The following is a 24,363-nucleotide window of genomic DNA, read 5'->3' on the forward strand; positions in this document are numbered from 1 at the left end:
AGCTCTAAAATCCTTTAAAATGGTACTATGTTTTTAAAACCATGAAACATATTATTATAAACCAGATGATCACTAAGTACCGTAGCTTAAAGGTTCTCGTTACTTCACGGTCAGATAACCAGGTGATCTTGAAAGTGATTTGGGTTATGGGATATATACAGTTAAAATTGCGTTTATTTTTCACACACACACACACACACACACGTCATTTATACAAATGCTCTTATCCAGAAGCTGCACCTATAGGAGCAATTAGGTTAATATGTTTGCACATGCATGCACGTATGTGTGTGTGTATGTGTGGTCTCTATGTGTGTGTGCAGCGTGCACCTGTGTAGACCAGAGGAAGGTCCCAGTGCTGAGTGCATCAAAATGAGCTCTGCTCCTCTGGAGCCTGCTCTACCACTGCTGAGACATAACCCTGCTCCTCTGAGCCTGCTTTCCCACTGCTGAGACGTCTGCTCCTCTGAGTTCGCTTCCCACTGCTGGGACGCCTCTCTGTGCTCCTCTGAGCCTGCTCTCCCACTGCTGAGAGGTCTCCTGCTCTGAGCCCGCCTCCCACCGCTGAGACATATGTCTGCTCCTCCGAGCCTGTCCACTGCTGAGACGGTCTGCTCCTCTGGGAGCCTGCGCTCCCACTGCTGAGAGGATCTCTGCTCCTCTGAGCCTGCTCTCCCACTGCTGAGATGTCTCTCTGCTCCTCTGAGCCTGCTCTCCCACTGCTGCTGAGAGGTCTCCCTGCTCCCTCTGAGCCTGCTCTCCCACTGCTGAGACATATCTCTGTTGAGCCTGCCTCGCCCACTGCTGAGACGGCTGCTCCCTCTGAGCCTGCTCTCCCACTGCTGAGACGTTCTCTGCTCCTCTCAGCCTGCTCTCCCACTGCTGAGACGATCTCTGCTCCTCTGAGCCTGCTCTCCCACTGCTGAGACGCCCCAATCACAGCTCAGCCTCACCACCGCTCTAATCAGCCAACTGTCACGAACACTAACTAACAAACAAACAACTAACAGTCAAATATAGTATTAAGAGATGCTACAGCACGGGGCTAAGGAGAGAGGAGGTAAATAAAGGTAAACATACTGATTGAGAAGTGTACCTCAGTCTAGTCTGCGTAAGTCTGTGTAACCTATAGTCTAGTATAAACACAACCTTCCTTATTCACAGAGGTCACCTATCTGGTTTGTATGCTGTTTGTATTCTGTCAAAAGGGCTCCTTCTGTACTTCTTGCACAGAACGTTCTCAGCAGCCGCATGGGTTACATTTTGTGACAGACAGTGAGATCAAACACAGACTTTGCTACTGCAGGTGCAATACACAGCCCTGGAGTGACACACACACACGCTCTCTAATGGCACCAGAGGGACTGTTAGGCCTCGTCATTAGCCATGTAACGGGTGCTTTACAGGGCCCGGGCCCTCAAGCAGCTAGCACGCGTTTTCAGTGGACACCCCCATATGAGTGTTTTTCACAGCCCCTCCTAGAAACCTGTTTCTTGGTCATTGTCAGTGACTCCTGTTAGTTCCACCTTCTGTTTGAGTGATTATTTTTGGTTAAAACGAACAAAGTTCCCAGCAAGAAACCAACAATTGTTAACTAGACGGGTTAAAAGACATCCACCAGAGCGCCCCAATTTGACCAAAAGAAGAGGCAAAACAAAATCAAAACCTCACACCAAACTTAAAAAGACAGGAAGCAAACCAAAAAGTGGAACAAAATGAAAACATGGAAGATCAGATAAAGGATCGTAGAACACAAATAGGGAGCACGAATAAAGGTGTTGACCTCCACATCTCTCAAGACAACTGGAGCACAGGGCCAGTATTTAAATATCACCTGGGCCAGCACAGGTGAAACGGTTCTGACTAACGCGATGACAAGCAGCACAGGGTAACACATATGACTACAATCTAGGTGACACCAATCTGTGCACCCAACATGCTAACGCCCAACCCCGAAATATACATGGATAAAAAACTAAAGCCGTGACACCTTCCCCCTAGCTCCTCATCACTATTCAACAGGCCTCGCATAGAGCGATTGTCTGGATACTGCCATTAACACGCCTGGGGTTAGCGCTGACGTGTTGTATCCAAGGCGGAAAGTTGCGCGGTGTGTGTGTGGGAGAGACAATGCAAAGGGGGCCAGGGGCGGGATTTAAAGGTGGTTTTACAGACCAATTAAATGACACTGTTATTCCAGAGCCTGGGGCGCCGCTGGAGGCGGGTAGCTGTCATGGAACACCGCATTGCGCTACGCATTACGCACACAACACCTCCTAACCGATGATCATTCAGACGCTTTTGTTCTCTCAGAACAGGTTAGCAGGTTTCAGGCCCAATGAGAGTAGAGGTAGACATGCATGGTGTTAGGGCTGTCTAGATAGAAATGGGAAGAGGGAATGACAGAGAAAAAGGAGAGGTAACAACATCGCTTTATTTGCTGCATTGAGGAAAGTTTTTGCAACAGGGATAAATTAAGATCAAATTAAGATCGACATCTGTATGTATCAAATCATTTCTCATATCTTTACCTCTTAGAAATGTGATTGACTGACTGATGGGACTGATTGATTTAAAATGCTTAGGATTAATGTTGTTTCAGGCTAATTTCATACACCACTGAAATGGTACAATATGTTTTATCATTACTTGTAAGGCAATTTACAATCTAGAAGCACCGAGGAAAGGAAGGAGCTGAGGAATGAGAGAGGAGTTTAATAATGATCAGACAGGAAACACTGTGATATTTGATCTGCTCACTTTGTTTGAAATCAAAGTTATCAAAACGGGGAATAAACAACAAGGAACAAAACAACAACACACAAAACCTACTAAAAAAAAGTCTGCATTTGATTATCCCGATAATGAATGTCACATGCAGATTAAAAAAGAAAAAAATCCATCGGCAGTTCAGGTGAGTAAAGGAAGAAAAAAAAGAAAAATCACCAAAGCGGTTATTCTTTTTTCCTGTAATTAGGCCCTTCTCTGTCTCGCTAAGCCGTGTTAATTTCTATTCTCCACCTTAGAGCCCTGGGAGACTGATATGAAAGGGGAATTGGACACTTGGGGCCATAGATACTGTAATTAAAAATCTCTCCTTATTTTTAGTTGATATGTTGTTGGGGAACATCATCAGGTCTGTGCAACCTGCGGTGTTAGACCTGACCTAAATACAGCCCAGATTAAATGCCCAGGAACGCTACAGCAGGCCTTTGTTTTTCACTCATTAGGAGGGAAATGAGGTGATCATCACAGACACAATTCAGGTATAAATATACTAAGGTTATATCCATACAAAAGGATGCTGCAACGCTGCTGAAACACTTTTATACCTGTTGGCAGAAACATACGATACTGTACAGTATACTGAAGTGTGTCATCCTATGACAAATCATGATGACTTGACTGTTATGGTGCTGTTTCACAGAAGTTTGACTTTCTTCAGCAATGAGCCCTCATAACAGGCTAACATTACTCAATGAGCCATCATAACAGGCTAACATTACTCAACAAGCCATCATAACAGGCTAAAATAACTCAATGAGCCATCATAACATGCTAACATTACTCAATACCTACTAAGTAACATGCTAACATTACTCAACAAGCCATCATAACAGGCTAAAATAACTCAACGAGCCATCATAACATGCTAACATTACTCAATGAGCCATTATAACAGGAAACAATATTAACACATTAGAACAGGCTGTACACACCCAATGAGCCATTAGAACAGGCTGCCAACATTATTTAATGAGCCATTATAACAGCTAACATTATTCAATGAAAACGGAACAGGCTAACATTATTCAATGAGCCATTATAACAGGCTAACATTACCAACAAGCTACTATAACAGGCTAACCACAGGAGGTTGTGGAGCACCTTAATTGGGTAGGATAAGTCGGTAATGGCTGGGAGCAGAATAGTGGAATAATATCAACAATATCAAAAATATGGTTTGATGTATTCATTTGCTCCGTTCAGCCATTATTATGAGCCGTCCTTTCCTCAGCAGCCTCCACTGAGGCTAACATCATCCAATGAGCCATCATAACAAGCTAACAATATCCAATAAGTCATCATAACAGGATAACATTATTCAATGAGCCACCAATTGATTAACATATCAATGAGCCATCATAACAGGGTAACATTACTCAATGAGGCCCAAGCCCTATCCAACAGTCAAATCGTATGTAGAATGTCCCCTTTAGCATCAATTTCCTTTTGTGTGCCTACTAACAAAGCCGGCCAGTGTAGATCACTAAGGCAAACAAAGTAATACAGCTCCAGAATAATCTTGACTGGCCACAACTCAATCCAAACTCTATTAGTGTACAGAGTTTGCATGAATACACATGTAGCTTGTGATCACAGTAGTTGTAAACACAGAGAGGAAGGTCAGCAAGGTCTAAGTTTCCTCGTCACACAAAACCCCATCGCCTCCTAGGGGGCCAATCCCTGCCCTTGCCCACCCCCCAACAAGTCCCAGTGACACATTTACAGTACAAAGGCTGAGAATTTTCACACAAATACAGTCACTGCGGATTTAATTAGCCCAATCATTAAACAAGGCTTAATTAGAGTTACTCTTTTCTGAAGGAAAAACACTAGCTGGAGTCATCGCGTTCTGTATTACTGCAGAATAACTGCAGATGATATCATTGCTATGCCAGAAGCAGACAACAAACAAACAAGTTGAGAAGTTGGTACATGTGTTTGGGCATGGCGGTGCTTGACTCAAGGTTATAATGATGTTGGTTGAGTATGTTAGTATGTAGCCACATGCCATGGCCTGTGTCAGCTGGAATTGTTCATAGGAGCAGGAGCCGGTCTGCTGGTTTTCTGTAGCGTGAGGCAGCTGATGTACAAGTAATCCCTTGGACAGGATTTAGTTGGGTGAATGACAGTTAAAAAATCAATGTTGTATAGGAGATTCAGCCATGCATCAAGTAAAAGGAATATTGGGAAGAATTACGCAATTCAAACAGGAGTATTGGAAGCGCGAATAAGCATAGCAACGACGTCAAAAAATTATTTTGTAAAGAACGCTGTTGAGCATTGGCGGCAAAGGCAAAGTTGCAGGGCGTTTGTGTGGGATATGGATTATTGAACGCGCTAAACGGAGAGACAGAAATGTTAGCAGAAGGGAAAATTGTGTACACATATCAGATGATGCTATGCAAAATTGAGAGAGCTGGGGTGATGGAAAGTGGAAAACTAATGTTTCATAGCATTACACAGTGCCAGCAGAAAGACTGCGTGAGAGCAAAGTTTGATTATCTGCATATCTGGGTGTGCCCGTGGAAACATATGGTGAGTTAGTTAGGGTACTGTGTTAAGGCCCCTGATTGAAGTATACAGGCCCGGATATGTAGAGTAACTACAGTAAAGCTTGGGTTAATTTCTTAATGATGTGACACAGTGTGGATTCTATAAAACAAAACCCCCTGAGGGGTACTGAAGGGTAACAGATTGATCAATATCACATCTAGCTCCACCTTAGTAAAACTGAGCGCCCTCCCAATCGAGGATGAAAGGGACAGTGCGCATTGAGACTTTTAATGTTTGTTTTGATGTGGGAGGGTGTAAGAAGTAGAGTACAGTTAGGATTGGGACTCCTTGTTCAATGGCATTTCTAATTCAACAGGTGGTGTTTTTAATTCAGAATGTAGCTTTAAATGAGTGAGAAAGATGATCTAGGGAAGGACGAAGTTATTAGGCAAACAAACTGTAGATTGAACCATATAAATAAATCACACCACTTATTCCCTATTTTCACAGGGCAATGGCCAATAGTGGACTCAAGAGGAGAATAGGTTGCCATTTGGGAGGCAGAAGCGGTAAGATATGAGTATTTCCGTGTTTAGGTAAAGCCAGGCTCATTAAACTCAGCTCTAGTCAAAATTAGGATGCCACAAAAAAACAAGGCAATTAAAAATATGGCTGGGCCATATTTCCAACCCCATTCTCCCTGGGCTGGTGATTGGCTGGGAACCTGTGAATATAGGGCACATCTTCAGATACTAGATCAGTAGTGCTGTGTATTCATGGGGGAGAAGTGGTTAAAAGGTGAGGGAAATTATAAGAGAGGGGAAGACAGTGAGCTGGGTAGGGGTGTGTAGGGATTATGGAAGAATTGGTTACATATTGTAGGCACCGGTGGAGGAGGAGAGAAAGAGAGAGAGGAGAGAGAGAAGGAGAGGGAGTTGTGAGTAGGTGGAAAGAGAGAGAGGGAAAGAGGGGAGAGAGAGAGAGAGAGGAGGAAAAATGCAAGTTATTTGTGTGAGAGGACAGTAGTGAGGGGTGACAAGATAATAAAGATCTGGCCCTGGTGAGATAACAGAATATCTTTTCTCTTTGAAAGCTAAATTGTAGTGGATCAGTAGAGAGTGGTGTTATTAAAGTATTCACATGAACATAACTATGCCGTTTAAACACCATCACCCATACACACAGCTACATCTACTATACCAACACTAAAAAAAATAGATCGTAAGACAAAACACGCACGCCATAACGCTAGACACACACACACACACACATGAGCTGTATGTAGAAGCAGCTAATTGTGGGGAATTCACAATAGTATTCAAAAACTTATTTCTGAAATAACCAAAAACCAAACACAAAATCAACCCAATTAACAAAAATAACTAACCTTTAACACCCTCAAACCACATAAATAGTATTTGACTGAGGATTAACAAAATGTCTGTAGTTTTTTTTGTTATTTTAATTCTTGTAGTGGAGGTCCCACTATAGTTAAAAAACACACTAAACTAGCCACTTTGTGCAGCCTCTACCTCTGTCCTTGTTAGTGTTGACGTGTGGCTGGCTGGGGTGGTGCTGACAGTGACAGTGAGCCTGGCTGGCTGGGGGTTGACAGTGACAGGAGCCTGGCTGGCTGGTGTGGTGTTGACAGTGAGAGTGAGCCTGGATGGCTGGGGTGGTGTTGACAGGAAGGGTGGGCTGTGGTGTTTAGATAGTAACAGTGAGCCCGGGTGTTGGTGTGGTGTTGGAGCAGTGACAGTGAGCTATTTGGCTGGTGTGGTGTTGACGGTAACAGTGAGCCTGGCTGGCTGGTGTGGTGTTGACAGTGGTGGTGGTGGGGTGCTGACAGAGAAAGGGGAGCCTGGCTTTGGTTGGTGTGGTGGTGATAGGTAACAGGAGCCTGGCTGGCTGGTGTGGTGTTGAGCAGTGAGTATGGGGGTTGCGTGGTGTTGACAGTGACAAGTGAGTCTGGCTGGCTGGGTGGTGCTGACAGTGACAGGAGCCTGGTGGTTGATAGTGACAGTGAGCTTGGCGGGGCGGAGGTGGCCAGAGCCAGATACACAGACAGACACACAGCCCAGGACTGATGGTTTGCCATTGACAGTAATACTGAGATAATAATAAAGTGTGTCCCTACAGGCAGCTCCATTACGGCCTTGACAGTGAGAGGACTAGACTGCTGCTGAAGGAGTCAGGACACACACACACACATACATCAAGTGACAGCCAGCCAGCTAATGGATAGGATCCCCCCCTATTTCCTCTCTGTTATTTCTGCCTCTCTTCTCCTTTTGACTGTGGTGACAGGGAGGTGGAGGAATACAAGATATATACTGATAGGGAAGGTTTGTTATTAGTGTCACTGGCTCTTTGAGGCAGCAGGTTGACAGTAGACAGGCCATAGGTTAAATTCTGGCTGCCACTAAAACTTCAAATGGATGGGAGCAGGGGAAGACAGGGAGGGACACTGCTGCCCAGTATGACAGTAGAGACAGAACAGTTGTAATTGTGGAGACTTTAGTGCTGCCTGGTTACTTAGAATATTCTCAGTTCTATTGATGGGGCTGTATTTATGTATTCTCAGTTCTGAAGACAACGGTAGGTGAAGATAGGATGACACTGACAAGAATAACTACCGTGGTTTCACTGGATGTTCCACATGACACCTATGAAATGATACACACCAAGGAAAGAGACAGAGACAGAGACAGAGAGACATAGACACAGAGACATAGACACAGAGACACACACAGAGAGATATGTGTTGAGAGAGTCAGAGAGACACAGAGACACAGAGAAATACAGAGACACACAGAGAGACAGAGACAGAGAGACAGAGACAGAGACAGCAGAACAGAGACACAGAGACACAGAGACAGAGAGAAGAGAGACAGACAGAGAGACAGAGAGAGACAGAGAGACAGAGGGACAGAGAGACAGAGAGAGACAGAGAGAGACAAAGAGAGACAGAGAGACACAGAGACAGAGAGACAAGAGACAGGAGAGACAGATTGTAGAGTAAGTAAATATTAGCACAACTAACTACAGTACACTGGGCTTTTTCTACTACTGGGTAAAATCTCACCTACCACAACAAACTCCGTGTGTGAGGTGTGGAGTGTGAGAGAGATCCTTGTCCCTCTCTAGAGTTACTGTGAGTTTATTAGGCCAGGCAGTGAGAGAGAGAGACGAGTAGTACAAAAAAAGAGACTGAAAGGATGGATGGATAGAAAGAGAGAGAGAGAGAGAGAGAGGGGGTAACACGGTGAGGTGTGGCCCTCCGGGACCCAAGCGGCTAGTTCTCAGCCTTGTCATCCCCCCTTGCCACCCCCTCTCTGCCCAGAGAAAATGTTGAGTAGCAGCCTGCGGGAGTCTCCCGGTGGATGCCGCTTTCATTCTTCCCGCATCGACAGCAACGCAAATCAATATAGTCACACTAAAAGGCACAGTTGGGGTCTGAGCAGAGAGAGCGAGAGAGAGAAAGAGAGAGAAAGGAGGGAAGGAATGCAGAGGATGAGTGGTGGGAGTGGGGGGTCTGAGAGCGGTCTGGCTGGAAGGGAAAAACATGGATTGAGGGAAGGGTGTGGGGAGGTGAAAAGGTCATGGTAGGAGGAGCCGGGAGGGACAGGATGAGTGCCTGCAGCATTGAATGGAACGGAGACACACCTCAATGAAAGTATCACAGAGCAGGCTGACAGCACATACACACAGAAAGGAGTAAAAAACACACTCTGCTATCCTCAGTGTTTTTACTCTTCATTGTAACTAGTCTCATTATTGATTTAGATAAAACATGTTGGTATATGACAATAATGAATATTATAGAGGGTAAAAATGGTGGGTAAACCGATCTCCGTCTGCAGTGAGTAAAGTATTTTCAACGATTTACCCCCAAAAATATAAAACCTAAAAATATATACAGTGTGTTTCTTCTACACCACGATCTTACTACTGTAGAAAGTTATAGTTAAATTACCCCCGTTGCCTTTCCACAACCTGGAATTAAAATGGATTTTTGGGTTTGTAACATTTGATTTACCTTGAAGATGAAAATTTCGTGAAACAAATAAGAAATAAGACAACAAAACAGGAAACTGGAGCGCAGCATAACTATTCACCCCTCAAAGTCAATACCTTGTAGAGCCACCTTGAAAGTACAGCTGAAGATATGCCATTCTTCTGAAGGAAACTGTGTTCACAAAAAATTTTGATTAGCATTTCAAGACATTTAAATGTTTCCCCAAACCACGGAAGGAAGGTTAGGGTATTGTATTGCTGGAAGGTGAACCCAAGTCTCAAATCTCAAAAATAGGCCTATCCATCATCTCCTTCAATTCCGACCATAGTTTCCCTGTCCCTTGCCAGATGAAAAACATCCCCACATGGTAGCTGCATCACCATGCTTCACTGTGGTGGTGGTTTTAGGAGATGAGAGGTGTTAGGTTTGTGCCGACATGAAGCGTTTCCTTAATGGCCAAAACCAATGTAGTCATCTGACAGAGTAATCCTATATATTGTTTATTTTTTTCTTTTTTTAGCACAATTTTCTGGAACTCTTCCATTAAAAATATATATATATAAATAAAAAAAACCTCCATAAAGCCCAGCGGGAGGGAGTGAAGGTATGGGCAGATACCACACTGTGGAGCTTTTTGCAGCTCCTTCAGGGTTATTATCTTTGGTTCTTTGTTGCCTCTTCTGATTAATGCCCTTCCTGGTCTGTGAGTTTTGGTAAATGGGGGCCTCTTTGGCAGGGGGCAATTTTTTTAAAATAGATTTAATGGTGTGTGAGATGTTAAAGTTTAGACTATATTTATTTATAACCCAACCTCTGATCTGTACTTCCTCACAACTTTGTCCCTGACCTGCTTTGGAGAGTTTGGTTCTTATGTTCGCTTGCTTGGCGGTGCCGCCCTGCTTAGGGAAGTAGATCTGGGGCCTTTCAGAACAGTGTGAATATATGGAGATATGGACAGATCATGCGAATATTGACAAGGTGGGACTTTATTTAACTAATTGGTGTGATTCGAAGGTGTTTGGTGGGTACCAGATCTTATTTAGGGTATTTAGAAAAGGGAAAAAGACAACACTTCGTATTTATTTTGTAGAATTGGTATAAAAAATTTTTTCATCACTTCAAATTTGGACTATTTGTGTATGTCATTAATGTAAATCAACCAATAATCCATTTAAATTACAGTGTAATGAACAAAATAGGAAAAAAAAGGGGGAATATTTTTGCAAGGCACTGTAATACTAGCTTCTAAAAAACACTAACAGACTTTAAACCAGACCTGTTGCTGGAGGATTCATGACTGTCCAACGCCAGTCCTGGTCTCGCCTATGTCTGCCGCCACATCATGGGACACAAAAAACCACCAAAGACTGAACAAACATATTTATATAATAATAATAATAATAATAAAAAATAATAAAAAAAAAAAATACATGATCGGAAAGTATTCAGACCCCTAATTTTTGAGATTTTGTATAACATTCTGAAATTGATTAAATTAACTTTTTTTCTCATCAATCTACACACAATACCACAAATGACAAAGTAAAAACAGGTTTTAGATATTTCTGCAAAAAATAAATAAATAAATACTTATTTAATAAGTATTCAGACCCTTTTACTATGAGAGACTCAAAATTGAGCTCAGGTGCATAGTTTCATTGTTTATCCTTGAGATGTTTTAAATTGATATTAGAGTCAACCGTGGTAAATTCAATTGATTGGACATGAGTTGGAAAGGCACACACTCTAAAAGTACAGTTGGCAGTGCATACTGACTGAGCAAAAAAAATGAGATCGTAAGAATTGTCTGCGGAGAGCTTTGAGACAGGATTGAGGAAGATCTGGGGAAGGGTACCAAAAAATGTCTGCAGGTGAAGTCCCAAGAATGATAGTGGCCCCATATTCTTAAATTACATTTACATTTTAACCGTGCCTGTAGCTCAAGTTGGTAGAGCATGTGTGCTTGCAAGCAAGGTGTGGGTGCTTATAGTAAGAAAATGTATGACTCTCACTAACGTGTAAGTGTGGATAAGAGCGGATAAATGACTAATGTAAGTATTAAATGGAAGAAGATTGGAACAAAAGACCTTCCTATGAGCTGACCGCGGAAAGACAACCGGGGGATGAAGAATGATTGTCACTTGACAGAGCTCCAGAGTTCCTCTGTGGAGACGTGAGGAACCTTTCCAGAAGGACAGCCATCTCTGCAGCACTCCACCAATCAGGGCTTTAGTGGTAGAGGCAGAGGAAGCCACTCCTCAGTAAAAGGCACATGATCACCCGCTTGGATTTGCTAAAAGGACCTAAAGGACCTCAGATATGAGAAACAAGATACTCGTAGTCTGATGAAACCAAGATTGAACTCTGGGTCTGAATGCCAAAGCCCGTCAACGCTTAAGAGAGAAACCAACAAACGGTGAAGCATGGTGGTGGCAGCAATGCTGGGGGGATGTTGATTAGCCGGCAGTGGGATGGGGAGACATAGTCAGGATCGAGGGAAAGATGAACGGAGCAAAGTAAATGAGAGAACCTGATGAAAACAGAGCACAACTAAAACAAAGGACAAAATAGATAATGCATGAGTGGTGAAAGTTGAATGTTCTTGAGTGGCCCAGCCAGAGCCTGGACTTGAACCCGATCAAACATCTCTGGAGAGACCTGTAAATAGCTGTGCAGCGACGCCCCATCCAACCTGACAGAGCCGAGAGGATCTGAGAGAAGTATGGAGAAACTCCCAAAACAGTGTGATAAGCTTAGAAGGAACCAAGAAGACTTGAGGTGAATCAATGCCAAAGTGCTTAACAAAGAGTGTAAAGTTGAATATTATGTAAAATGATATTTAGTTTAATTTTTTAATTATATTAGCAAATTGTTTGGTCATAATGGGGTGTGTGTGATTGATGAGGGGAAAACGATGTAATGAATTTGATAACGTAAAAAATGTAAAAAAGGAAGGGGCAAATACTTCCGAATGAAAGCATTTAGCAGAAGCGGATCAAAGCATATGATAACTTAAGATGGGTGGCCCGAAAGGGAATCAACCCAACTTGCATGTCCACCAACTGAGCTCAAGATCACTGTAAACCAGAAAATCACTTAGCTAAATTTAGGCAACCTCATTCCAAATTCAATGTTGAATTTCAATGCAGAACAAAAAATAAAGGCTGAGGCTGAGGTGGAGGTAGAAAATGAAGCCTTCAAATGAAAAAGAAGAGACCTCTCTAAAAGAAAAGAAAGGTAATATGGTTGGTATTTACTATTTGTTTGATTTTTTTGTTATTGTAGTTTTTACCCATTTTCTCCCAATTGCTAGTTACGAATCCTTTGTCTCATCGCTGAACTCCTCAATGGGCCTCGGGAGAGGCGACAAGGTAAGGGACCCGCCTAGCCGCTAACTTGTTAAAACGTTGCTTAGAAAGGCAGCCGCGACGACCCAACTGAAACCAAAGAGCTTACCGCCAAAAGGACCATTACACGGTGAGCTAAGAAAAAACACCCTGCCAAATTACCTTCAGAAGTCACAAACTTTGAACATCCCACGGAGCACATTAAATCCATTATTAGGAAAGAATATGGCACCACAACAAACCTAGCTAAGAGAGGGCCGCCGCACAAAACTACGTTGACCAGGCAGGGAGGGAAATCAGAGAGGCAACAAAGATACCAAAGAGGCAAAAGATAACCCGAAGGATGCAAAGTGACACGAGATTGGAGTAGTCCAAAGGACAAATAAACATAACTCCACTGAGGGGTAGGAAGAGTTGACAGAAAAAAGCATTGCTTAAAGAAAAAAAATAAGCAAAACACAATTGGTGTTAACAAAAAGCATGTGGGAGATCCCAAAATATGGAAGAAGGTAAGATGAGACCTAAAATTGAGTCTGGCACAAACCCAACACCCCATCACCAAGATACATCCCAGTGAAGATGATGGTGGCAGAATCATGCTGTGGGGATGTTTATAGCAGGGAATGGGAAAGGTAGAATTGAAGGAATGATGGAAGGAAAACAGGGAAATTCTTGAGGGAAACCTTTTAGTTCCAGAGATTTGAGACTGGGACGGAGGTTACCTTCAGCAGGAAAGACTAAGATACTGCCAGAGCAACACTGGAGTGGTTTAAGGGGAAACATTTAAAGAATGGCTATCAAAACCCAGACTCAATCAATTGAGAATCTGTGGCATGACTTAAAGATTGCTGTAATCAGCGGAACCCATCCAACTCTGAAGGAACTGGAGCAGTTTTGCTAAATAATGGGAAAAAGGCTAGATGTGCCAAGTTTATAGAGACATACCCCAAGAGACCTTGCAGCTGTAATTGCTGCGAAAAGATGGCTCTACAAAGTTTTGATTTTGGGGGGTTGAATAGTTCTGTTTATTTGTCTTATTTCTTGTTCGATTCACAATAAAAAAATATTTGATTTCAAAGTGGTAGGCATGTTGTGTAAATCAAATGATAAAACCCAAAAATCGATTTTAATTCCAGGTTGTAAGGAACAAAATAGGAAAAATGTAAGGGTGAATAATTCAGAACTATTGTCCATTTAACAGAACTCGGACGGTTTTTTAACCGCAGGTGGTGGCTTCAAAGAGGTAGAGGGGGAGGGGGGGGGGGATTGGAGGATAAGGTGTCGCCCAAAGCTCCCCTGCTCTCCATCCCTCGATGGATGAGGATGGTGGGGCGTGGTGGAAGGCAGGCACGGCTAATTTCATGTTTCAGAGGCCCTCAAGTGGATGGAGAGGGAGGGAGGGGAGGGAGGGAGGGAAGTAGGTAGATGCAGAGAAAGGTAGAGAAAAAGAGAGAGGAGGGAGAGAGGGAGAGATAGAATGAGAAAGAGAGGAAGAATGAGAGAGAGGGAGGTGTGGGTGCCCTGATGGTGGGCTGACATTGCCTTTCACAGAGTGAGGAAGGGGGGGTGTGTGTGGCTCAGAGGATGCACGAACAATACACGACCCTCCGTATTAGGGGCCCTGTAGAAAAAAATGGGCAAATGTCCTTATTACAGACGCATCATTAACTCCACAACAAGCTGCTGCTGCCCAAGGAGAAGGAGCTGACCGCTACCGCCACTCTCTTACTGCCTGCCTACAGCTGGATGGAGTGGCAGGGAGAGGGAGAGAGTATGCTGAGGCTGAGAGTGTGCGAGTGTGCGTGTGTGTGTGTGTTTGTGTGGTGGAGGGCCGTGACAACAAAAGGGCCTTTTTCACAACCACCCAAAAAGTGAAAGATTAAAAAAGGATAGCAGGATAACAATTCCTCCCTAAACGAAAGAACCACACGAGTTTCAGCTCTGTCTGAGTCTTTCAGCCGCAGGAAAGATAGACTCTCAACATCAAATTTATTACAGTAAAATACTGATGGAAAAGAATCGTTATAAGTATGAGTAGGTGAATTAAGCCGGAGGAAAAAAGGTCCTGGTAACTTCAGTTAGTTTCTCAGCAGGCTGAGATGTAGATCTACACAGACACACAATTACTGTTCACAGTCCTTTGTTGGGGGGATTTTAATTAGCAACACACCGGATGGTCCGCTCCCGACACCCACACACAACCGCACATACGCACCACACACCCTTCCGAGACAGACCACTTACCCGTTTCCGGTGGGTCCCTGAGCACCCGACAGCGCGGATCAGGAGAAGCAATAACACCAACAGACACAAACACAGCTGACCAGGGGAATGCCATTAGAGCCATTAAAACACACCCGGAGGAAACTACTCACACACACCTCACTCATTAAGTTTTGATAAGTGGAGCATTTTCAAATGTATCTAGGCTGTATTCCAGGGTAGGTGGTGGCGACTTCCCGGCTGGCATAACTCATCCTGGGATGAAGACAGGAAGTTGATTGTAACGCAGTGTGGTTAATTGAGAAAAGGGAGGAGGAGAGAGAGAAGGAGGATATGTGGAGGAAGTGGGGATATATGTAGATAGAGCTTGTTGTCGTGGAAAGAAAGGGTTTTTCTTGAACAAGAAAAGCCATGAGCAAATAACTTTTTATAGTGAATGAGAGTGTGAGTTTTTTTTTTCTTGAATGAGAGATAGTTGTATCCTAGCTTGGTCTCCATACTGTATGTAGCCATGTTTTATAATTGTATGCCATAATAAACAGTGTTTCCCATATGATTTAGGGGATCGTGGACGCCACTGCAAAAAATGTAATATATGTATATATAATTTTTTATAATGTACAGAGAGGGGAAAAAAAGTATTTGATCCCCTGCTGAATTTGTACGGTTGCCCACTGACAAAGAAATTATCAGTCTATAATTTTAATGGTAGTTTATTTGAAGCAGTGAGAGACAGAATAACAACAAAAAAATCAGAAAAAGGATGTAAAAATGTTATAAATTGATTTGATTTTAATGAGGGAAATAAATATTTGACCCCTCTCAATCAGAAAGATTTCTGGCTTCCAGGTGTGTTATACAGGTAACGAGCTGAGATTAGGAGACACTTAAAGGGAGTGTCCTAATCTCAGCTGTACTGTATAAAAGACAGTCCACAGAAAATCAATCAATAGATTCCAAACTCTCACCATGGCAAGACCAAAGAGCTCTCAAGATGTAAGGGAAAGATGTAGACTACAATACCATCGCAAGCTGTTGGGAGAAGGTGACAACAGTTGGAGGATATTCGAAATGGAAGAAACACAAAATAACAATCCGGGTATGGAAGATCCACCTCGGGAGTTGAAGATATGAGAAAGGTGAGGAATACCAAACAAGAGGAGAAGATCAAGGAGGGGACATAGTATAAGAAAACAATTGGTAAACACTACGCCGTGAAGGACTGAAACTCCTGCAGCACCCACAAGGTCCCCCTGCTCACAGAAAGCACATATGCAGGCCCGTCTGAAGTTTGCCAATGGACATCTGAATGATCTGAGAGGAGAATGGTGAAAGTGGAGGTGGATGAGACCAAAACCGAGTTGATAACCAACCGCCGTGTTGGAGGAGGAGGAATGTGACTATGACCCAATATTCCACCCGCCAAACATGGAGGTGGAAACATTATGTTTGGGGGTGTTTGAAGGGGAAGGACAACCTCCCGCATCAAAGGGACGATGGAGCCATGTACCATCACAATCTTGGGTGAGAAACTCCTCCCCTCAGCCAGGGCATTGAAAATGGGTAGGGATGGGTATTCCAGCATGACAATGACCTAAAACACACGGAAGCAACAAAGGAGTGTAAGAAGAAGCACATTAAGGTTGGAGTGGGCCTAGCTAGTTAGACCTAATCCAGAGAAAATCTGGAAGGAGCTAAGGTGAGTAAAAACAGCCCAAACCTAATGACTTGGAGAAGATCTGCAAAGAGGAGTGGGACAAAATCCCTCCTGAGATGTGGGCAAACCTGGTGGACAACTACAAGAAACGGTTTTGCTACCAAGTACTAAGTATGTTTTGAGAGGGGTAAAACTATTCCTCATAAAAAATCAATTTATAACATTTTTGACATGCGTTGGATTTTTGTGTTATTCGGTTAATGTTCAAATAATACATTAAAATTATAGAGTGAAATTTCTTTGTAGTGGCAAACAAAAATCACAGGGATAAATACATTCTCACTGTAGATGTATAGATGTATGCCCCAGGAAGACCCAGAAAGACCAAGCACCCCCATATGCAACTCTGCCACGCTGCTACAAAAAATCCCAAACAGACTAGACCACCAGGAGTGTGTTTTTAAAATAGGACATATAACAAGTGTATGTATGCACTCACCCATGCTATCAGTCAATGACTAGAAAGGTGAGATAGCCACATTTACCACAGTTTCTGACTTGAGATGAATCACACAGAGGCCAAGTCGTTAGAGTCAGCAGACTGAACTGGGACTTCAATACAAGTCAACTGTCTTTCCATGTTTTCCTGTCAGTGATGGTAAACTATACATGTATCTGTTCCCACAGGGTCATTGTGAAGGTGGTAGAAGATGTCTACTAACAAATGATAAGGGTAGATATAGTATTGCTAGTTGTCAGGTAAGGATGGGATAGGGCGAATCGATCCAGATCTGCAGTGACTCATTCAGACGGAAAAAAGCACGAGATCAGGATTCAGCATGTTGGATTGGGGATTTGGGCATCATCTGATTTAGATATGTGGTTAAAGGTGATATTAACTGCAGAGACAACAGACGATAAAAACTCAGATCAGGATTTTGTTAGGGGTCGAAACCTGTACCTCGTCGGTGTCCAGCATGTCAGCAAGGTCCGTCTCGGTCATGTTGAGGATGGACGCAGCGATGGACTGGGCCTTGACCATGGACTGCTTGGACAGCCCCCCTACTGCCTTCTTCTTCTCCACCCTCTTCCTCTTCAGCTGCGATTTGGCGTCCTGCACCTCGCGGAGAGTTTCGCTTGCCAGAGCCTGACAGGAAGAAAATAAAGAAAGGGTGATGAAACTAGAGAAAGCGAGAGATGGAAATTTGAGCCAGTTTTCTACAGCAGGGAAATAATCCTGCAGCAACAGGAAATGTGAATTATTATGTGTATTATAATTAATTGACATTTTTGTAGGGGTTTATAAAAAAAAATTGTAAGGGAAAAGTGGAAATTACAGACTAAAGAAGCCTTTTTAAACCGTAAATACACTACAAGTACAACACTTCCTGCATTGTTGGAAAGTTCTCCTGCAACAGGGTGATCAAATTAAGATCATACATCTGTAGATGAATAAATTAAACCTATCAAGACAAGAGCCGAGGGCGTCAGCAGCAACGTACATTATGGAGAAATATTGAGTTTGACACTGAAATTCTCTGGTTCGTTCGCTCTCCTTATAGGATTTTAGTACCTGAGAGGGTTTCTGAGTTACCCGACCGATTGAACGGTGCGGTGATGAGACACCGAGGGTATCTACGCATCTTGGATATCAATAATAGGTTTCTTCTCCGACAAATCTCCTCAGAATTGACGCGGACCGAATCACACATGGGAAAGAGTTGTATGAAAAATGCTAACTTATAGCTATTTGCTTTGAATGGGCTCACAATAAAACAAGCCAATACAACGGCATAACAGTGTAAATAATTGAGCGATGAGGTGCATTTCAAATGGTGCCCGAGAGTGTGTGTGTGTGTGTGTGAAACCTCATTGGTCTTCAGGCACCTCAGAGGCCTGAATGCACTAAATGGCAGTTGGCTCTAAATAAAAAGAGAGTGAGACAATTAAATGTAAAGCTACCACTGTACATGAGAAAGTCAATAACCCAAAACCTTGCTTCATTTGAGCTTATTGATCGATGCAATAATCTTCTGTATCATTCCCCTGTAAGCCCGCCTGAAAAGCTGACCTTGGAATAGAAGGTCAGCCGAGAGATGGGCTAGGTAGCTTTTCAAGCACACACACACACACACACACACACACACAAAACAATCCCAAACACACACACACACAAGGGCAACTGCATACATACAGAAACAGATATGTACACACACCTCTCATTCCATGTACATAACCCAGGCTAATCATAAACAGACATCTCCATTGCTTTAGTTTATTTCACACGGGCGGATCAGAAGCACTTTGCTGAGGCTCTGCTAGATTTCATAAGGGAGAGCTGGTGGGGAGAGTTATTGTTGACAGACAGATCGTGGAGGGATCCGAGGGATGCTATTAGATGGACTATTAGTAAATGAAATCAAATATAAAAACGCATGAAGCTTAGACAAATGAGCTGTGTGTGAAAACCAAATGGGACACGGCGCGTCAATGTAAAACAATATGACTAAACACACCTTAGGATATTCTGAAGGGTTTCTCTGTACATTCTATACAGTCTTTATACTTAAGCTGAGGTGTCTATTCTACCCCCAAATCAATATATTATTAGGCAATAAGGCACGAGGGGGTGTGGTATATGGCCACGATGGGGTGTGGTATATGGCCAATCTACCACGGCTAAGGGCTGTTCTTATGCACGAAGCAACGCGGAGTGCCTGGATATAGCCCTTAGCCGTGGTATATTGGCCATATACCACAAACCCGAGAGGTGCCTTATTGCTATTATAAACTGGTTATCAACGTAATTAGAACAGTAAAAATACATGTTTTGTCATACCCGTGGTATACGGTCTCATATACCACAGCTTTCAGCCAATCAGCATTCATGCATCGAAACACCCAGTTTATAATATAACATATATCATATATTAGATGTATTAGGTGTGGGTTTAGATACAGTAGAGCACAATAGATATATAGAAATATAACTAAATTAACTAAACGTATAATAAATGAAATAAAGTAGCGCAGAAATCAATCACAGCAATATTCATTTTCCTGATAAACCAAACAAAGGTTTAGTCTCCATAAGTGTGCCAAGACCTCTTCTGTGTCCTGGAGGAATACACAGCTCATTAAGAAACTGCCAGAGATCCTATTATTTTATTTACAGCCCTAATAGATATTTACTGTCGCTAGTCAAGGGTTACATTCAATTGACCCAAACCCTGAATGTGTGGAATAATCTGGAAAGAGATTAATTTATCACTCATTCTCAGCCCTGAGAGAGAGAGAGAGAGAGAGAGAGAGAGAGAGAGTAGTGTGTGTGTGTGTATATGAAGGTGAGACCAATTGTATCTCACACTATTTTGTGTGTGTGTGTGTGTGCGTGTGCGCGTGTGTGTGTGCGCAGGTCGAGTCAGGCGCACACGGCTCTTACCCAGACAAACCTAGTATCACAATCACAGTAGCCAGAGGGCCAATTTAGACAGCAGAGGCTTACGACATGGAGATGGAGATCAACTGAGCAGGGAAACACTGTCCTTCCCTAATAACTACCCCCATCCGTTTAGATCACACTCACAAGAACTGTCTGGAAGGACTGACTGACAAAATGGCCATTTGAAAACACACAGACAGGGATTGTAAAGGACAATAGACCACAATATGCAGTTGAGTGAATTCAGACACATCTTTATTGTGAACATGGTACCTTCATAGAGATATACTGATATAGGTTTTACTGCTCTATTTAACTGTGTCCAGTGCCAATACTTTCCAAGTGTATTTCCAAATACATTCCAATATTCAACTATTTTTTCAATCAAACATATCAGAATACTTACTTCGAAATGTATGTGAAAGTACTTGAAATAACTGAAATACACTGCTCAAAAAAATAAAGGGAACACTTAAACAACACAATGTAACTCCAAGTCAATCACACTTCTGTGAAATCAAACTGTCCACTTAGGAAGCAACACTGATTGACAATACATTTCACATGCTGTTGTGCAAATGGAATAGACAACAGGTGGAAATTATAGGCAATTAGCAAGACACCCCCAATAAAGGACTGGTTTTGCAGGTGGTGACCACAGACCACTTCTCAGATCCTATGCTTCCTGGCTGATGTTTTGGTCACTTTTGAATGCTGGCGGTGCTTTCACTCTAGTGGTAGCATGAGACGGAGTCTACAACCCACACAAGTGGCTCAGGTAGTGCAGCTCATCCAGGATGGCACATCAATGCGAGCTGTGGCAAGAAGGTTTGCTGTGTCTGTCAGCGTAGTGTCCAGAACATGGAGGCGCCACCAGGAGACGGGAAGGAGACGTGGAGGAGGCCGAGGAGGGCAACAACCCAGCAGCAGGACTGCGACCTCCGCCTTGTGCAAGGAGGAGCAGGAGGAGCACTGCCAGAGCCCTGCAAAATGACTTCCAGCAGGCCACAAAGGTGCATGTGTCTGCTCAAACGGTCAGAAACAGACTCATGAGGGTGGTATGAGGGCCCGACGTCCACAGGTGGGGGTTGGCTTACAGCCCAACACCGTGCAGGAGTTTGGCATTTGCCAGAGAACACCATGATTGGCAAATCGCCACTGGCGCCCTGTGCTCGTCACAGATGAAAGCAGGTTCACACTGAGCACATGTGACAGACGTGACAGAGTCTGGAGACGCCGTGGAGAACGTTCTGCTGCCTGCAACATCCTCCAGCATGACCGGTTTGGGGTGGGTCAGTCATGGTGTGGGGTGGCATTTTTTGGGGGGCCGCACAGCCCTCCATGTGCTCGCCAGAGGTAGCCTGACTGCCATTAGGTACCGAGATGAGATCCTCAGACCCCTTGTGAGACCATATGCTGGGTGTGGTTGGCCCTGGGTTCCTCCTAATGCAAGACAATGCTAGACCTCATGTGGCTGGAGGTGTCAGCAGTTCCTGCAAGAGGAAGGCATTGATGCTATGGACTGGCCCGCCTGTTCCCCAGACCTGAATCCAAATGAGCACATCTGGGACATCATGTCCGCTCCATCCACCAACGCCACGTTGCACCACAGACTGTCCAGGAGTTGGCGGATGCTTTAGTCCAGGCCTCTGGGAGGAGATCCCTCAGGAGACCATCCGCCACCTCATCAGGAGCATGCCCAGGCGTTGTAGGGAGGTCATACAGGCACGTGGAGGCCACACACACACACTACTGAGCCTCATTTTGACTTGTTTTAAGGACATTACATCAAAGTTGGATCAGCCTGTAGTGTGGTTTTCCACTTTAATTTTGAGGGTGACTCCAAATCCAGACCAGACCAATGGGTTGATAAATTTGATTTCCATTGATAATTTGTGTGTGATTTTGTTGTCAGCACATTCAACTATGTAAAGAAAAAAGTATTTAATCAGATTATTTCATTCATTCAGATCTAGGATGTGTTATTTTAGTGTTCCCTTTATTTTTCTGAGCAGTGTAGTATTTGAACCCAAATCTGGTCTCCACCTTTGTGTCTGAGGCTAAGCCGGTGAGTGTAGGCAGCCATTCCAGGGCCACTGTTTAGTGTTTAGCACATCAACAGGAGTGAAACATGGCCTGAGGCTGGTAGAGAGGTGTAGAGGGGCCCGGGGTCCAACCAACCAGAGTACACAACAGAAGAAGACCCCAGAAGCCCTGGACACTGATCAATACATGACAGCAGTAAATCTCCTCTGGACGGCAGGTCAGCCAATCAAAGGGCCTCCTGTTCTTATCAGGGATCATAAAAAGGATTGGGGAAACCTAGAATGATGTGAATGCTCAACAACAATGGCCCAGACACTCAGACAACTCAGCCCTAGTGTTATGGGAACGAGGACGGAAAGGGTTCAGTATTAAAGATAGGCTACAGTATGTTGTTAGGGGAGAAAAGAGGGAGGGGGGGTGGAGAAGAGGGAAGGAAGGAAGGAGGGGAGGGAGGGAGGGAGGGAGGGAGGAGAAGAGGGAAGGAAGGAAGGAGAGGAGGGAGGGAGGGAGGAGGGAGGGAGGGAGGGAGGGAGGGAGGGAGGGAGGGAGGGAGGGAGGGAGGGAAAGGTGGGCGACCTATTATAAAAATCTTCCCGATAACAGTTTGGTCAGTTTATTTTGACCAGTGAAATATAAATTACTTGTGGGAGAACAAAGAGCTGGTTATGACCACAATGGTATCCATGTCGTCTCCTGGACTAGTTCTGAGGGAGGGGATGCCATCGTGGTCTCTCTTAAGCCCCTCCCCCTCAACACTGCAGTCAGAGTTGATGGGCAAGTGTCACGGCGACGGTGTGATTGACAGGTTCTTTATCAGGCCCTGCCAGAAACACAACACTAGAATGGCAGTTGGATTAGAACTCCATTCCCACTGGGCAGACACACACTGGCAGGGCCTTAACCCCCCATTATGCCCTCCACTGGCACAGACTAAGCACTCAGCCCTCGCGTCACCCAATGTCATGACTCAATTTGATGTTAGGATTAAAGAGTGATTCAGAGGCAATTATGTTAATGTCTTTAGAAGAAGAGACATCATATTACAATGGTTATTAGGTCTTTGTGTGAAGTGAACATGCCATGGCAGCTAGGCTAATTAGCAGTCCCTCATCTGACTGACATATCACAGCCCTAATAAGGTTATATTACGATGCACTAGGCTCATCTCAGACCGGGATTGTCAAACTGGGTCATGTTCATTAAGCACCAAACGGAAGAAAACTGACTGAAACGGGGAGAGGGCTGGTTATTTTCATTTCATTATTTTTTTTAATCTACGGTGTACCCGACTGAACACGACCCTGGTATATCCATGTATTTTGCCAGTGACCACTGACCCCTGTGCTGTGTCTGCCCCAAGTACATTTGACCTCTGCCCTCTAACCCATGCCCAGTCCCCAGTCCAGTACCTTAGTGAAGGCTTGTAGCTGCTCCAGCTGTGTGTGGGCCAGGCCCAGTCGTCTCTGCAGGGCCTCCAGGGCCACGGTGCTCTGCTGGGCCAGACCCTCCATCTGACGGGAGGCCGTCTGCTCCAGCTCGGCCTGGGCCCGCTCACTGGCCCTCACACGGGCCTGCAAGGCCTCCACACGCTGCTCCTACAGGGAGGGAGAGAAGGAGAGAGAATGATTTACATTCACGCTGCTCCTATACACCACAACACAGGGAGATGATGTCATAATACATGGGTTTCCAGTCACGCTGCTCCTATACACCACAACACAGGGAGATGATGTCATAATACATGGGTTTCCAGTCACGCTGCTCCTATACACCACAACACAGGAGATGATGTCATAATACATGGGTTTCAGTCACGCTGCTCCTATACACCACAACACAGGGAGATGATGTCATAATACATGGGTTTCCAGTCACGCTGCTCCTATACACCACAACACAGGGAGATGATGTCATAATACATGGGTTTCCAGTCACGCTGCTCCTATACACCACAACACAGGGAGATGATGTCATAATACATGGGTTTCCAGTCACGCTGCTCCTATACACCACAACACAGGGAGATGATGTCATAATACATGGGTTTCCAGTCACGCTGCTCCTATACACCACAACACAGGGAGATGATGTCATAATACATGGGTTTCCAGTCATGCTGCTCCTATACACCATAATACATAGGTTTGGAAATGACGCTATAAAAAGGTGTTGAGGAGGCAATCTTCACTTCTGTTACTGGACTTCTCCCAGCTTGTCGTTGGGAAGGAAAATGTGATCAAATCCGCCTTATCAAAATAGAACGATCCAAGCCTGTGTGTAAGCAACAGTCATGCTACCACTGCTGACGACTACCTGAACATCACACACATTATTAGGTGAGCCTAAACTG

General features: G+C 44.1%; 1 protein-coding gene across 1 annotated transcript in view; it reads right to left on the bottom strand.

Moving 5' to 3' along the window:
* Window positions 1–367: 367 nt before the first annotated feature.
* LOC121580857 (centlein-like) overlaps window positions 368–24,363 on the bottom strand; it is a 73,814-nt gene continuing 49,818 nt past the window's right edge. The window contains exons 15-17 of the mRNA XM_045212843.1: window positions 23,423–23,608; window positions 17,487–17,672; window positions 368–919 (exon numbers count right to left, since the gene is read on the bottom strand). Of these exons, the coding sequence (XP_045068778.1) occupies window positions 368–919; window positions 17,487–17,672; window positions 23,423–23,608 (924 nt within the window). The remainder of the gene's footprint in view (window positions 920–17,486; window positions 17,673–23,422; window positions 23,609–24,363) is intronic.

Source organism: Coregonus clupeaformis, unplaced genomic scaffold, assembly GCF_020615455.1.
Source record: "Coregonus clupeaformis isolate EN_2021a unplaced genomic scaffold, ASM2061545v1 scaf0054, whole genome shotgun sequence".
In the NCBI taxonomy this organism is placed as follows: Eukaryota; Metazoa; Chordata; class Actinopteri; order Salmoniformes; family Salmonidae; genus Coregonus; species Coregonus clupeaformis.